Here is a 13,001-nt window from a genome sequence, read left to right as displayed (position 1 = left end):
GTGTGTGGCTTGGCTGTTACAATTCAAGTCCACGACTTAAGAATTACGTCCAAAGACTAAGACTCTAACATCCATGTTTTGTTCATACACAAGTCTTCCAGTCTTCCATGCCACTAAAAGCCTAAACACTAAAATCTAAATTTGACTTGTTTTGTTCCTCCAAAGAATCAAACATACTGCTATTTGTATTAGTATGTAGAAGTAGTCCACAAGGTAGAAGAGAGAGAGTTTTATTGATATGTGAAGAGTTTTCAGATTACAGATTCAGACTGTATCATAAACATGACAACTAGAGAGAGGCATAGTCGTTCGAAGCGGCGACTAACAGAATCAAGACACAAAGCCAACAATTCTGGTTAAAACCGCTTACTTGTAGGATTTAGGAAACTATCAAACATTGGTCTCCAAGATGCGAGCACATAACTCGAACTCTTAAGCAAGTTGATGAAATTATATAATTAACAAAAAAAAACAATGAAATTATATTAGTCTTGTTAATGCAGGAAAACAAGTACTAATTAAAACTCCGGTTGTGATTGATACATTAGCGTGTAAAAGTAGCCGGAGTAGGGGAAGAGTCATTAACGTTGAAAGGGTGGTTTACTTGCTGTGCGTGGTTTGCGGGCTATTATGTATATCCGATGGGTTCACTCAGCGCGCACCTAAGGTATCGGCTACGGGTTTCTTTGTTATCAAAAAAAAAAAAGAAGAAATCTGATCTTGACGATATGACTGGTTAAGTTACTACAGCGGATTCCATGCCATTGTCAGCAATCTGTGTGGCTAGCCTCACCAAGACGTGAGCAGCCCACAATAGTCGTTTGTGATACCGCGTTTGAACGATGCACTGTATGTTGCGACCGAGGGTAGGGTGATAGATCAATCTTCGGACTCGCCTTCTAGGCAAGTATCTATGTATTTTGTGTACAAATACAACTCGGTTTATTGTACGATACTTTTCAATACGAATTATGAAATCTAACCATTTAACATTCATAATTAGTATGATCTTTTTCAATACATATTTAAAATATAACGGTTACATATCATACAATTATTATGAAATATGAGGATGTTTTTGATATAATCTCCACCATAACTTATTCACATGATCCCGTCTTTGATGTTGTCAAGGAGCCGAAAATAGGCATGCCTCCAGGATGTTTTGATAACCAAAGTACCAAAAACTCCCCAAAATCCGACGATAAACCCAAGCACCACACTTATATACAATCCGAGGAAAAAAACAAAGTCGTCATCCTTGTTTCGAACACTAGTATTATATCCGTTGGGTACATTGGAAGGCTCTCGATCTTTCGAACAACTTGGGAGAGGCGCACCACAAAGCCCCTCGTTTCCGGCATATGATGAAGCATTAAAGCTCTGCAACTGAGTGCTAACTGGAATTTCCCCGAACAAGTTGTTGTTCGACACATTCATGACATCGAGAGTAGTCACCTTGGCAAGGCTTATAGGTATTTCTCCAGTAAGATTATTATTTGACAGATCAAGAAGCTCTAAAGCCGTAAGATTTCCAATTTCAAAGGGAATGTTACCACTCAATTTGTTGTTTGATAAATCCAAGGATTCGAGTCCTTTAAGAGTTGATATTCCATACGGAATTTCCCCCCTCAACTCATTACCTGAAAGATCAATATATTTAACGAACCTAATCGTTTTTTTGAATTTCTGCTCCTCCTTTTTCCATGAAATAGTCGATGCTTCACCTATATTGCTAAGAGGACAGGGAAAACCTTTTATACAAGGCAACATTTGATTTTTTTCCTCCATTGCCATAAAATTGCCAAAGCAATTAGGAATTACACCAGAGAGGTGATTAATTGCAAGGTCTAATATTTGGAGTTGGTTGAGTTTGCACATACTTCTAGGTATTTCTCCCCAAAAATGGTTTTTTCGGAGGATAAGAAAATTTACATCTTGATAAGCATTACCAATCCATGGAGGTATATTCCCACTAAATAAATTATATCCTAGATTTGGCATAACCAAGGATGTACAATTCTTAAATGCAGACGGAAACAGTCCTGAAAATCTATTGTTACGCAGGTCAAGGTACATAAGATAGAGCAAGCTACCAATGGAGTTGGGAATACGTCCCCATAATTCATTATTTTCCAAGTGTAGGCTTTCTAGGTTACTAAAATTCATCCAACAATCCGGAAGCTCCTCAGAAAATAAGTTATTTGACAAGTCAAGCTCTTGTAAATTACTTTTGATTTTGGGACATAAGAAATTAGAGCAGTTAGAAAACCTATTATCATTAAGGAATAAAAATTTTGTGTTTGCAAAGCCTGATGGTATAACACCTTCAAACAGATTTGAACTCAAGTCTATTCTTGTAAAAGGATTTGAGAAATTTGTTTGTAACTTCAGATTTGGGAGCATCCCATAAAATTGATTGTGAGACATATTCAAGTATTGAAGATTGGATGAGAACGAGTTCCGGAAGGAAATAGGAATAGTGTCAAAAATGCTTGTATTTGAGACATCAAAGGATGAGAAATTTGTTTGTAACTGCAGCCACTTTGGAAATCGTGGTCCTAATTTGCAGGATCTTAGTCCTATTATATCTAGCTGAAATGGAGGAATCCAATCCGCAGCCATGTTTATTACCAATCTCAAGTTATCAGACAAATCTAATTCGCGTAATCTTAAAAGCTTATCAAAGTGAGCATGGGTAAGAGTACCTTCCAAAGAGTTTGAGGAAACGTCCAATATTTCAAGCTTAGTAAGTTGTCCTATACCTTGACTAATCTTGCCGGTAAGATTGTTACCCCCAAGGTATAATTCCCTCAACGAGGAAAATGAGCTAATACTGTAAGGAATTGCACCCCGAAAACTATTTTGGCTCAGTTCTAATATTATTAGTTTCTTGTTGCCACAATTAACAAAAGATTGGATAACATCTTCTAGCTCATCATTGAAGTTATTATAGTCCACGTAGAGTTGTTCCAAGTTGGATAACTCACCAATGCTTTTATTAAGACTCCCTTCAAATCCATTTCCAGGAAGGGCTAGATACGAAAGGGAGTGTAAATTTCCGAACTCGCTTGGGATGGGAACATGAAATTGATTCGCGGAAAGATCAAGATATATAAGTTGTGTAGTGATATTAGGCAACTCGAATAACCATTGAAATATTGAGCTGTCATTGAAGTAATTATAAGAAAGATCGATGAAATGGAGAGTGGCCGATGAATTAACATATGTAAGTGATGATGGATTATCGGGAGAAAGTTGACAAAATTCCATACGTAGAACATTTAAGGATTTTAAATTGCTAACAATTGTCATCCAATTCTTGACTAAAGTTAGACCCGTATCACTTAAATCAAGATATCTCAACAAATTTAGGCGAGAAATCCACATTAAACTTTTTTGGTCGTCAAGAAAAGAATAACTTAGATCTAAAGTTGTTAATTTAGAAAGATTGCCCAAATGATGAGGTATTTCCCCATTAAATGCATTATGGCTTAGGTTCAAATGTGTCAAATGCGTTAACTCACCTAGGAAAGGACTCACTTGACCTCCTAGACATGGAGCGTATGAATATATAGACCCCCGGCCTACTAAGCTGAGCTTGACGACATGACCGGTTAGGTTACTACAGAGCACCCCATACCATTGGCAGCAGTCAGTGTGGGTTCCCCAAGAATCGAGCAGCCCACAAGTATCGTATGTGATACCATGTTTGAAATGGAGCAGGGCTTCCCTCTCCCTGTTAATACATTGGATGTTATTTGTACGGCTATGACCGAGGTTTGGGTGACATATACAAGGGGATAGTAGTACATGCCATGTAAGTACAAAGAGGACAAGGTGATAGAATGCTTTCATTTTGTGGTGGATGAATTACTTGAATAATTAATGAGTTTTGATTTTGCAATCTCCTAGGCTGCATTAGGGATATATATATAGAGTGTAGACTAGTGTACTGTGATCCACAATAATGCATCTATTGACTTTTATAATTTCACAAAGAAGCGACGTGCATCTATTGAAAATGGACTTGAACAATCAGCGGAAGGCCAAACCCCCTTCTGACATAACTAAGATCCCCTTGTTGCCCAGCCCATTTGCAGAAGCCAATTTAAGACAGTACATAACTAGTTTATAACCCGTGCATTATATGCACGATACTTAAAGTTTAATTTTCTTTTTATTAAATTACATATATAATATTGGTACCTTATAGTTATTTACATTTCTCATCATTGTATTTTGTTTTGATTAAGAGAATTGAGTTATAACTAAAAACATAAAAGCTATAACTAAAAACAATTGGTCTCCCTTGTGACGGGTTACCATTTGTGGCGGATATTTTGTCAGTTAAAATGGTAACAAAATGGGTTAGTGGAAAAAGGGGACCACATGAATAGTGTTGCAGAGAGAGAAAAAGTGGGTGCTTTGTGAGGTAAAATGGTATCCGTCACTCAAGAGTGACGGATATGTCTTAAATCACAAACAAGAATTTGTGAACTAAAAATTGATTAAGAGAATTGAGTAATGAGTTAAAATGTATTTTAATGAAAATAATTTTGTAGCATAAAGCTAATGAGTTTCAGTTTTTTTTTTGTCACGAAAGTAATAACAACGATTTCTAGTTTTGATTTTATACGGAATATGGGTTAACTCATCATCTAATAATAACATCAGATTTAGCAATTTATAGTTTTATATCAATTTTATTTTATTTTTATTAGTGTTTTTTGTAAATAACCCCCTTATATGTTCCTCTTTTTACAAATAACCCTCTTATATGTCCATTTTTTGTAATAACCACCTTACTTCCCTCCTAATTCAAAAATTAGCATCCAAACTGAATTACGATGCCGATTTTTATAAAACCCGATCTAATTACAACATTCCGACTCTAACTAAACTAAACTACCCAAACTACCCTTAATAATTTACACTCATCCAACCCACACCCTCCTATCTCACTCATTCAATCATTTATCCCCAGTTTATCCCCAATTCAATTGTTCATCCTTCATACTCTAAACTGCTCCCTCCTTGGTCCATCGCCAACAGCAAGAATATATGTGTAAGAATTAGCAAGGGTGGACGACTAGAATTATCTACTAGTACGTATTAATTTTATTCTTTTTATATTTATAGATGGGAGGATATGTGCGGAAGGAGATCCCATACTACTTTTTAACGTTCTAAGCAATTTGGAAGGATATTATCCTTCAAGAGGAAGATAACTAGCCCTTAGTAGCTAGTTTACCATATCAAGATATTGACTTCGCATCATCATATGACCAACAAACTCATTCGCATAAAACAATTGAATTAGGGATGAAAGATGAATGAGTGAAATAGAAGGGTATGGTTTGGGTGGGTGTAAATTATTAAGGGTAGTTTAGGTAGTTTAGTTTAGTAAAGTCGGAATGTCGTAATTAGATTGGGTTATATAAAAATCGTTATCATAACTCAGTTTGGGGGTGAATTTTTGAAGTAAGTGAGAATTAAGGTGGTTATTACAAAAAATAGACATATAAGGGGGTTATTTGTAAAAAGAGGAACATATAAGGAGGTTATTTACAAAAAATACTTTTTATTAAAATATTATAGCTTAGAGTTTAGTAAAAATAATATAATTTGATGAAAATATTAATTTTAATGAAAATAAATAGATATAAGGAGGCCCATGAAAAAATTCAAAAATTCTAACTACAAATTGCGAACTTTTAAACAGTCAGTGAGGACAAGCGCCTCTGCTAGCTCCCAACACCCCCTTCGCTCCACAACTAATCGTGAATACACGAGCACGATATATCTAAGGACCGTACCTTACACTCCAATGGTATTGAGTTAGGTAGGCAAGCAGTAAAAGTTTTGCATTAACATGATTTCTACCAAACATTTTCCATTAACATCACCTTCAAAGACCAAGACTTTGGAAATTAAAATCCACCTTAAAAAGTTAAAACCAACGAATTCCTCACATAGTCAGCGTTAAAAATCTACACGACTGTAGATTTTGGTCATTGATTAATTAGAATCGTGGTGGGGGAGGAATTCATGAAGATAATCGTAGTATTATTGGTAATCGTTCGTTGTTCTACCAATACAATAAGACATCGTATATATAGTAGACTTAGGATCTCCTATTAACGGAAACGCTATAAAATATAATATCAATATTATTCTCTACGATATATCACGATACCGTATTTCCTAAATATGAATATGTCGATATCTCGACATATATCGATATCTCGTAACATTCCCCCTCAAACCTCTCCTATTCACCATTTTCTTCCCTATTTCCTTATTTGGATTATTCGGGTTTTCTTCCCTATTTCCTTTTTTGGGTTGATTTGTGTGGTCCAAATTAAATTACATGTGGGGTAGTGGGTTTTGTGTGGTCCAAAATTGGTTTCTTATTCCTTGTGCAAAAAGGAAAGGGAAAGAATATAGTGAATAGGAGGGAGTACCAATTATACCAATAAGGCAATAATGAAATGCCTTCATTTTCGTTTAAAAAAATTCTTAGGTTTTCTAGGAGGACTATTATGTCTTCCTAGTAAATAAGAAGCTTCATCTCAATTTAAAAGTTATAAATATAGGGTTTTTCTAACGTGTGCCTACACGCTTTAATAATCTAAATGTGGTAAGATTTTCAAGAGATTCTCATCAAATATTGAATATAAACTCATTTTTACCATAATTAGTGAGAATCTCTTGCAAATCTTACCAAATTTAGATTATTAACGTGTACCTTAAGGCAAGACACGTTAGAAAAATCCATATATAATAAAAGGCAAATATATGGAAAATATTAGAAATAAAGCTTTCTATTGGCTAAGACCAAAAGACGGATGACTACAATCCGTCTTAAACAATAACTTATGTTTTCCACAAACACCAAAAGACCCAAGTCCACGACGACTTGAGAGATACGTCTAAAGACTTTGACTCAAACATCACGTCCATAGATAAAGACTTGGGCAGTACTTTTGTAGACTAGTCTTCCTGAGTCCTGACCGAGTAATCAAACTTATATTACACAAAATCTCATTGAAGACGGCACGTATCCGTTACTTTAGAGTGACGGATACCATTTTCTCTCACAAATGACCCAGATAGAGGAGAGAGGGAAGCACATGGGGGTGCCCCCACCTTGTCCCCCTATCCGTTTGGTGAGTGACATTACACGTCACTTGCTCCGACCCCGTCTTCAGCAAGACTAATCAATATATCTATCTATCTATATTAATAAAGGAAGCTTTTTTCGAGCGATTACAGAGTCCCCACCTTTTTAAACTACATATTTTGTGAAAAAAAAAATTAAATTGTCAAGCGGTTGACAATTGTATTCTAACTCTAGCATGTTTCTAATACAAGTCCTTATTGGAGTAAAAAACCAATGTTACCCGTATGTATGAGTATGAGTTGGTGTTTTCCTAAAAGATAATAATAATAACGGTTTTTTAAAAATGCACTCTCGAACTTTTGTAGATTGGCGTAGATGCAGACTTCATTTTAAGTTTCTACATATTTACCTTTTTCTTTCCCAGAATGCCTCTTGCCCAACTTCCGTCATCATTCCGTTAGTCCTCTAACTAATGACCCCTTTTTTTGGTTATTTAATACACTAATAAGACATAAATCATTAATTTATACAATAAACTAACTTCAATATCTAAATCCCAACCATCACTCCCCCACCCCACCCCCACCATGCTCAGGCGACTTCGCCAAACCAGTCCACCAGGCCACCATTATATCAACCATCAACATCATCTTTGATCACCACTACCCACACCAACAATAACCACCACCATCAGCCGCCAACAATAAAATCACCACCAACTCACACAATAACAATCACCACACTAAAAAAAATCCAAATCTGAAAAAAATCTCACTAGAAAATAGTAGAAAGGCGGCGACATCACCAGCCGCCCATTCTCCACCTTGTCTCTTCCAACCACCAACAATCCTCAGATCTGTTTTTTTTTTTTCATAATAAAGGGTGACGACGAGTTGCACCGACGATGGTCGCCTGAACTCCAGGAGTGTCGACGACCGGTGGAAAAAGAAAGGGGAGGAGGAGGTTGTGCGTTGGTGAAGGTTGTGCGATGGTGATCACGGTGTTGTCGTGTGGAAGGAGTACAGAATGGGAGAGGAGGAAAAGGGGAGAGAGGCGACAATTGTGGGTTGTGGACTGGTTTGGCGTCGACGGCTTGGTGGTGGTGGCACGGTGGCGTCGACTTGGTGGTGGTGCAATGCTCAGCGAGGGCGGGAAGTTGTTGGCAGTTAAGATGATGATGAAGGTGATTGGTATGGTGGTGGGTGCAAGAGGTTGCTTTTTGGGTAATTTTGAAGAAGATGGTGATAATTGGTTTAGGGATTAAGATATATTAATGTAGTATTAGTGTATTAAATAACAAAAAAAGAGGGTTATTAGGGAGAGGAGTAACGGAGTGATGACGGAACTTTGGCAAAGGGCATTCTGGGAAAGAAAACGGTAAATACAGGGGTACCATATGTAGAAACTTAAAATGAGGGGTAGCATGTGTAATCTGCGAAACTTCGAGGGTACCATATGTAGAAACTTAAAACGAGGGTAGCATGTTTAATTTCATTCTTCATATTTGATTGATTGACCGCTTTTGATATTTGTTTCCATTTGCTTATTATGAGTATGATATATGCATGCGACAACACAAGTTTATATATATATATATATAGAATTAGGTTCTAATGAGTCCACCTTCCTTAGGTGAGTCCATGAGTCCTATTCTAAGCCATTAGATTATAACAAAATCAATGGCTAAGATTATTTCTGAAAATAAAAGCCCATATAAAACCCCAACAAACCCTAATTTCATTCATTCCCTCACTTCTCCCTCACTCCCACTTCTCTCTCTAAACCTCTAAATCTCTCCTCTTCCTCCTCCTCCCATCCCGCCGCCACCTCCACCCCTCTTCCCGACGCCGCCACTGCCACCGCCCCTCTTCTCCCGCAACCACCAACCCTAACCCACTACCTGCCGCCGTCGCCTCCGCCTCCTCTCCTCCCGCGCCCTCTTCCTTTTCTCCTCCCTTCCCCGTGCCTCCCTCTGTCTCCCTTCCCCGTGCCTCCCTCGGCCTCCACCACAAATAAAGGTTGTCCCTGTTTGTTGCCTCCGTCGTCCCTCGTCATCTCCTCCTCAACCACGGCTGCTCCGTCGTCCATCGTCATCTTTTCTTCTCTTTTCTCTTTTTTTTTTGTTTTTTTTTTTTCAGATCTGGAAACTCGGGAAAAGAGGGAGGCGTGTGCGTGGTGGTGTGGTCTGTGTGCGTGGTGGTGTGGCCTGTGGTCGTGGGGTCGCATATTCTGCCCCCTGTTCATTTTTTTTTTTTTTCAATTTGTCGGGGTAAGGGTGTTGGTGGTGGGTCAGGTCGGTGGTGTTGGTCGCGGTTGGTGAAGGATGCCATTCTCTTCATTTTTCTTTTTTTTTTGTTCATTTTTTTTCAGATCCGCTAGTGGGTTAGGGTTGGTGGTTGCGGAGATTGTTGGTGGTTGGTCAGGTAGGTGATCGTGGTGATGAAGGTGTTGGTGGTTGTGGTGATGAAGGTGTTGATTTGGTGGTTGTGGAGGGGACTTGGTGGTAATGACATATTGATATGGACCAAAGTTTCAAAGATATGGACTAAAGTTTTGTAGATATGGATTAAAGTTTCACAAGACATGACTAAAATTACATTCCTAAAAGAATAAAGTTTCATAAATTATGATTAAAGTTACAATCGTAAAACATTAAAGTTACAACCATAAAATTAATAAATCAACAAAAATAATTAAAATCAAAATTTTATATTAGAAAATGTCTAAAAATAAAGTTTCATAAATTATGATTAAAGTTACAATCGTAAAACATTAAAGTTACAACCATAAAATAAATAAATCAGCAAAAATAATTAAAATCAAAATTTTATATTAGAAAATGTCTAAAAAAAATTAAAGTGTCAATTTTTAGCATTAAAGTTTCACCTTTAAAACATTAAAGTTATATTTATAAATTAGTAAAATTAATTAAAATCAAATTTTTATATTAAAAATTGGCTAAAAAAATTAAAGTTTCAATTTTTAGCATTAAAGTTTCACTCGTAAAACATTAAAGTTATATTTATAAATCAGTAAAATTAAATAAATTCAAATTTTTATATTAAAAATTGTCAAAAAAATTAAAGTTTTAATTTTTAGTATTAAAATTTCATTCATAAAAGTTAAACTTATAATTGTAAAGAATTAAAGTTAAACTAATAAATTAAAGTTTCAGTTATAAAACATTAAAGTTTTCATCTTAAAATTATAAAATCTCAACCATCAATTTTAGAGATCAATGGCTAGGATTAGGACTTAGTGGACTCACCATTTTGGATGGACTCATTAGAACTTGCCTCTATATATATATATATATATATATATATATATATATATATATATATATATATATAAGCGAGTTCTTATAAGGCCCTTACATCCATTGAGTCCCTAAGTCCTTATAAGGGCCTTTGGATGGAAGGGATGGAGGGATGAGATTACATCTCAATGGATGGTCATAAATCTCCCTCCCTAATCTCCCTTCCTAATCCATGTACAACTCCATCCTAATTTGTATAACTCCATCCTCCTTCTAATTCTCCCTTCTCACTTCCTCATAATTCATCCTCTCACTTCTCTCTCATTCACTCTTATTTCCCTCTCATTCTCACAAAACCAAAAAAAACCAAATCAACAAAAAAAAACCCAAAAAATATCCAATCCCTCTTCCACACCTCCGGCTGACCACCACCCAACCCGGCCACCACCCGTCACCCACGGCTCAACCGGCCACCACCCGTCACCCTTTTCCTTCTTCCTTCTCGGCTCCTCCGACCTCCCTTCTCCCAGCCCACATCCGACCTCCCTCCTCCCAGCCCACATCCCTCCACCACGACCCTCCCTCAACCACCCCGCACACACGCCGCCACCTCCCTCCTTCACAGATCCGCCGCCACCTCCTCCCTCCTTCACAGATCCGCCGCCACCTCCCTCCCCTGCTCCACCGTCCTTCCTTCCTTCCTCCTCCTTCCATTTTTTTTTGTTTTGTTCTTTGTTTTGTTTGTCAGTGTACTACGTTTTGTGTTTTGTTGTTCTTCATTTTTTGTTTTATTTTTGTTTTTTTCTTTTGTTTTTTGTTTTGTTTTTGTTTTTTGATTTGGTTTTTTGTTTTTATTTTTCCTTGTTTTCATTGTTTTCCTCTGGGTTTTTTTTCATTGTTTTCATTGTTAAATTTTTTGGTTTGTTTCATTGTTATCATTGTTTCGTTTGGTTTTTTTTTTTTTTTTTTTTTTTTTTTTTTTTCTGATTTGGTATTTTAATGTTATTTATTATTGTTGGTATTTTTTTTGTTAGTGTTACATATTTGGTTTTATTTGGTTGTTATTTTTTTATTTGGTGGTTATTGTTATTTGATTTTTTGGACTAAAGTTATACATCTTGTCTATTAAAGTTATACACTGCGTGCATTAGAGTTATACACACGATATTTAAATTTGGTTTTTTTTTTATTGTTATTTGGTTTATTTTGGATTTCGGGTTTGGTTGGGTTGTTGGTTTTTTGGTTTTATTATTGTTATTTGGTTTTGTTATTTGGTTTTTTTTATTGTTATTTGGTTTATTTCAGATTTCGGGTTGGGTTGGGTTGTTGGTTTTTTTTTTTTTTTTTTTTTTTGTTATTTACTTATTATGTTGTTATTTATTTAGATCTAGTTTTTAGATTTTTAGATTTGTTTTAGATTTTTCATATTATTTTTTTTGTTTTTTTGTTGTTATTTTTTTTTTTGACTAGAGTTATACATCAAATGCCTAGAGTTATACATTGTATGTCTAGAGTTATACAGATTGTGACTAGAGTTTTACATCTTTTGACTAGAATTATAAATACTGTGACTAGAGTTATACATTAAATGCCTAGAGTTATACATTATATGCCTAGAGTTATACATCATATGCATAGAGTTATACATTATATGACTAAAGTTATACAATTTTGGACTAAAGTTTTACAAATATGGACTAAAGTTATACATATGAAGGACTAGAGTTATACAAAAATGGATTAAAGTTATACAACTATGGACTAAAGTTATACAAAAATATGGACTCAAATATATAATGGACCTTAGATTTTTAGATTTGTTTTAGATTTTTCATATTATTTTTTTTGTTTTTTTGTTGTTATTTTTTTTTTACTAGAGTTATACATCAAATGCCTAGAGTTATACATTGTATGTCTAGAGTTATACAGATTGTGACTAGAGTTTTACATCTTTTGACTAGAATTATAAATACTGTGACTAGAGTTATACATTAAATGCCTAGAGTTATACATTATATGCCTAGAGTTATACATCATATGCATAGAGTTATACATTATATGACTAAAGTTATACAATTTTGGACTAAAGTTTTACAAGTATGGACTCAAGTTATACATATGAAGGACTAGAGTTATACAAAAATGGACTAAAGTTATACAATTATGGACTAAAGTTATACAACTATGGACTAAAGTTATACAAAAATATACCAAAGTTGTACAAAAATGAACTAAAGTTATACAAACATGAACCAAAGTTATACAAAAAAAGACCAAAGTTATACAAAAAAAGACTAAAGTTATACAAAAAATGGACTAAAGTTATACAAAAATTGGACTAAAGTTATACAAAAATGAACCAAAGTGACTAGAGTTATACATTGTATGACTAGAGTTATACAAACTGTGACTAGAGTTATACATTGTATGACTAGAGTTATACATTTTATGACTGAAGTTATACTCTTATGGATTAAAGTTATACAATTTTGGACTACTGTGACTAGAGTTATACATTAAATGCCTAGAGTTATACATTATATGCCTAGAGTTATACATCATATGCATAGAGTTATACATTATATGACTAAAGTTATACAATTTTGGACTAAAGTT

The 13,001-nt window shown here is 35.2% G+C and overlaps 1 protein-coding gene across 1 annotated transcript; it reads right to left on the bottom strand.

Annotated features, from left to right (window-relative positions):
• Positions 1–1,104: 1,104 nt before the first annotated feature.
• On the bottom strand, positions 1,105–3,390 carry LOC141608674 (receptor-like protein EIX2). The gene has a single exon (XM_074428018.1). It carries the CDS (start codon positions 3,388–3,390, stop codon positions 1,105–1,107), a length of 2,286 nt encoding a protein of 761 aa, XP_074284119.1.
• Between the last annotated feature and the right edge of the window lie 9,611 nt (positions 3,391–13,001).

This window comes from Silene latifolia, chromosome 10 (genome assembly GCF_048544455.1).
Source record: "Silene latifolia isolate original U9 population chromosome 10, ASM4854445v1, whole genome shotgun sequence".
Lineage (NCBI taxonomy): Eukaryota > Viridiplantae > Streptophyta > Magnoliopsida > Caryophyllales > Caryophyllaceae > Silene > Silene latifolia.
The sequence above is the reverse complement of the archived record's forward strand: the minus strand, read 5'-3'. Positions and strand labels throughout refer to the sequence as shown.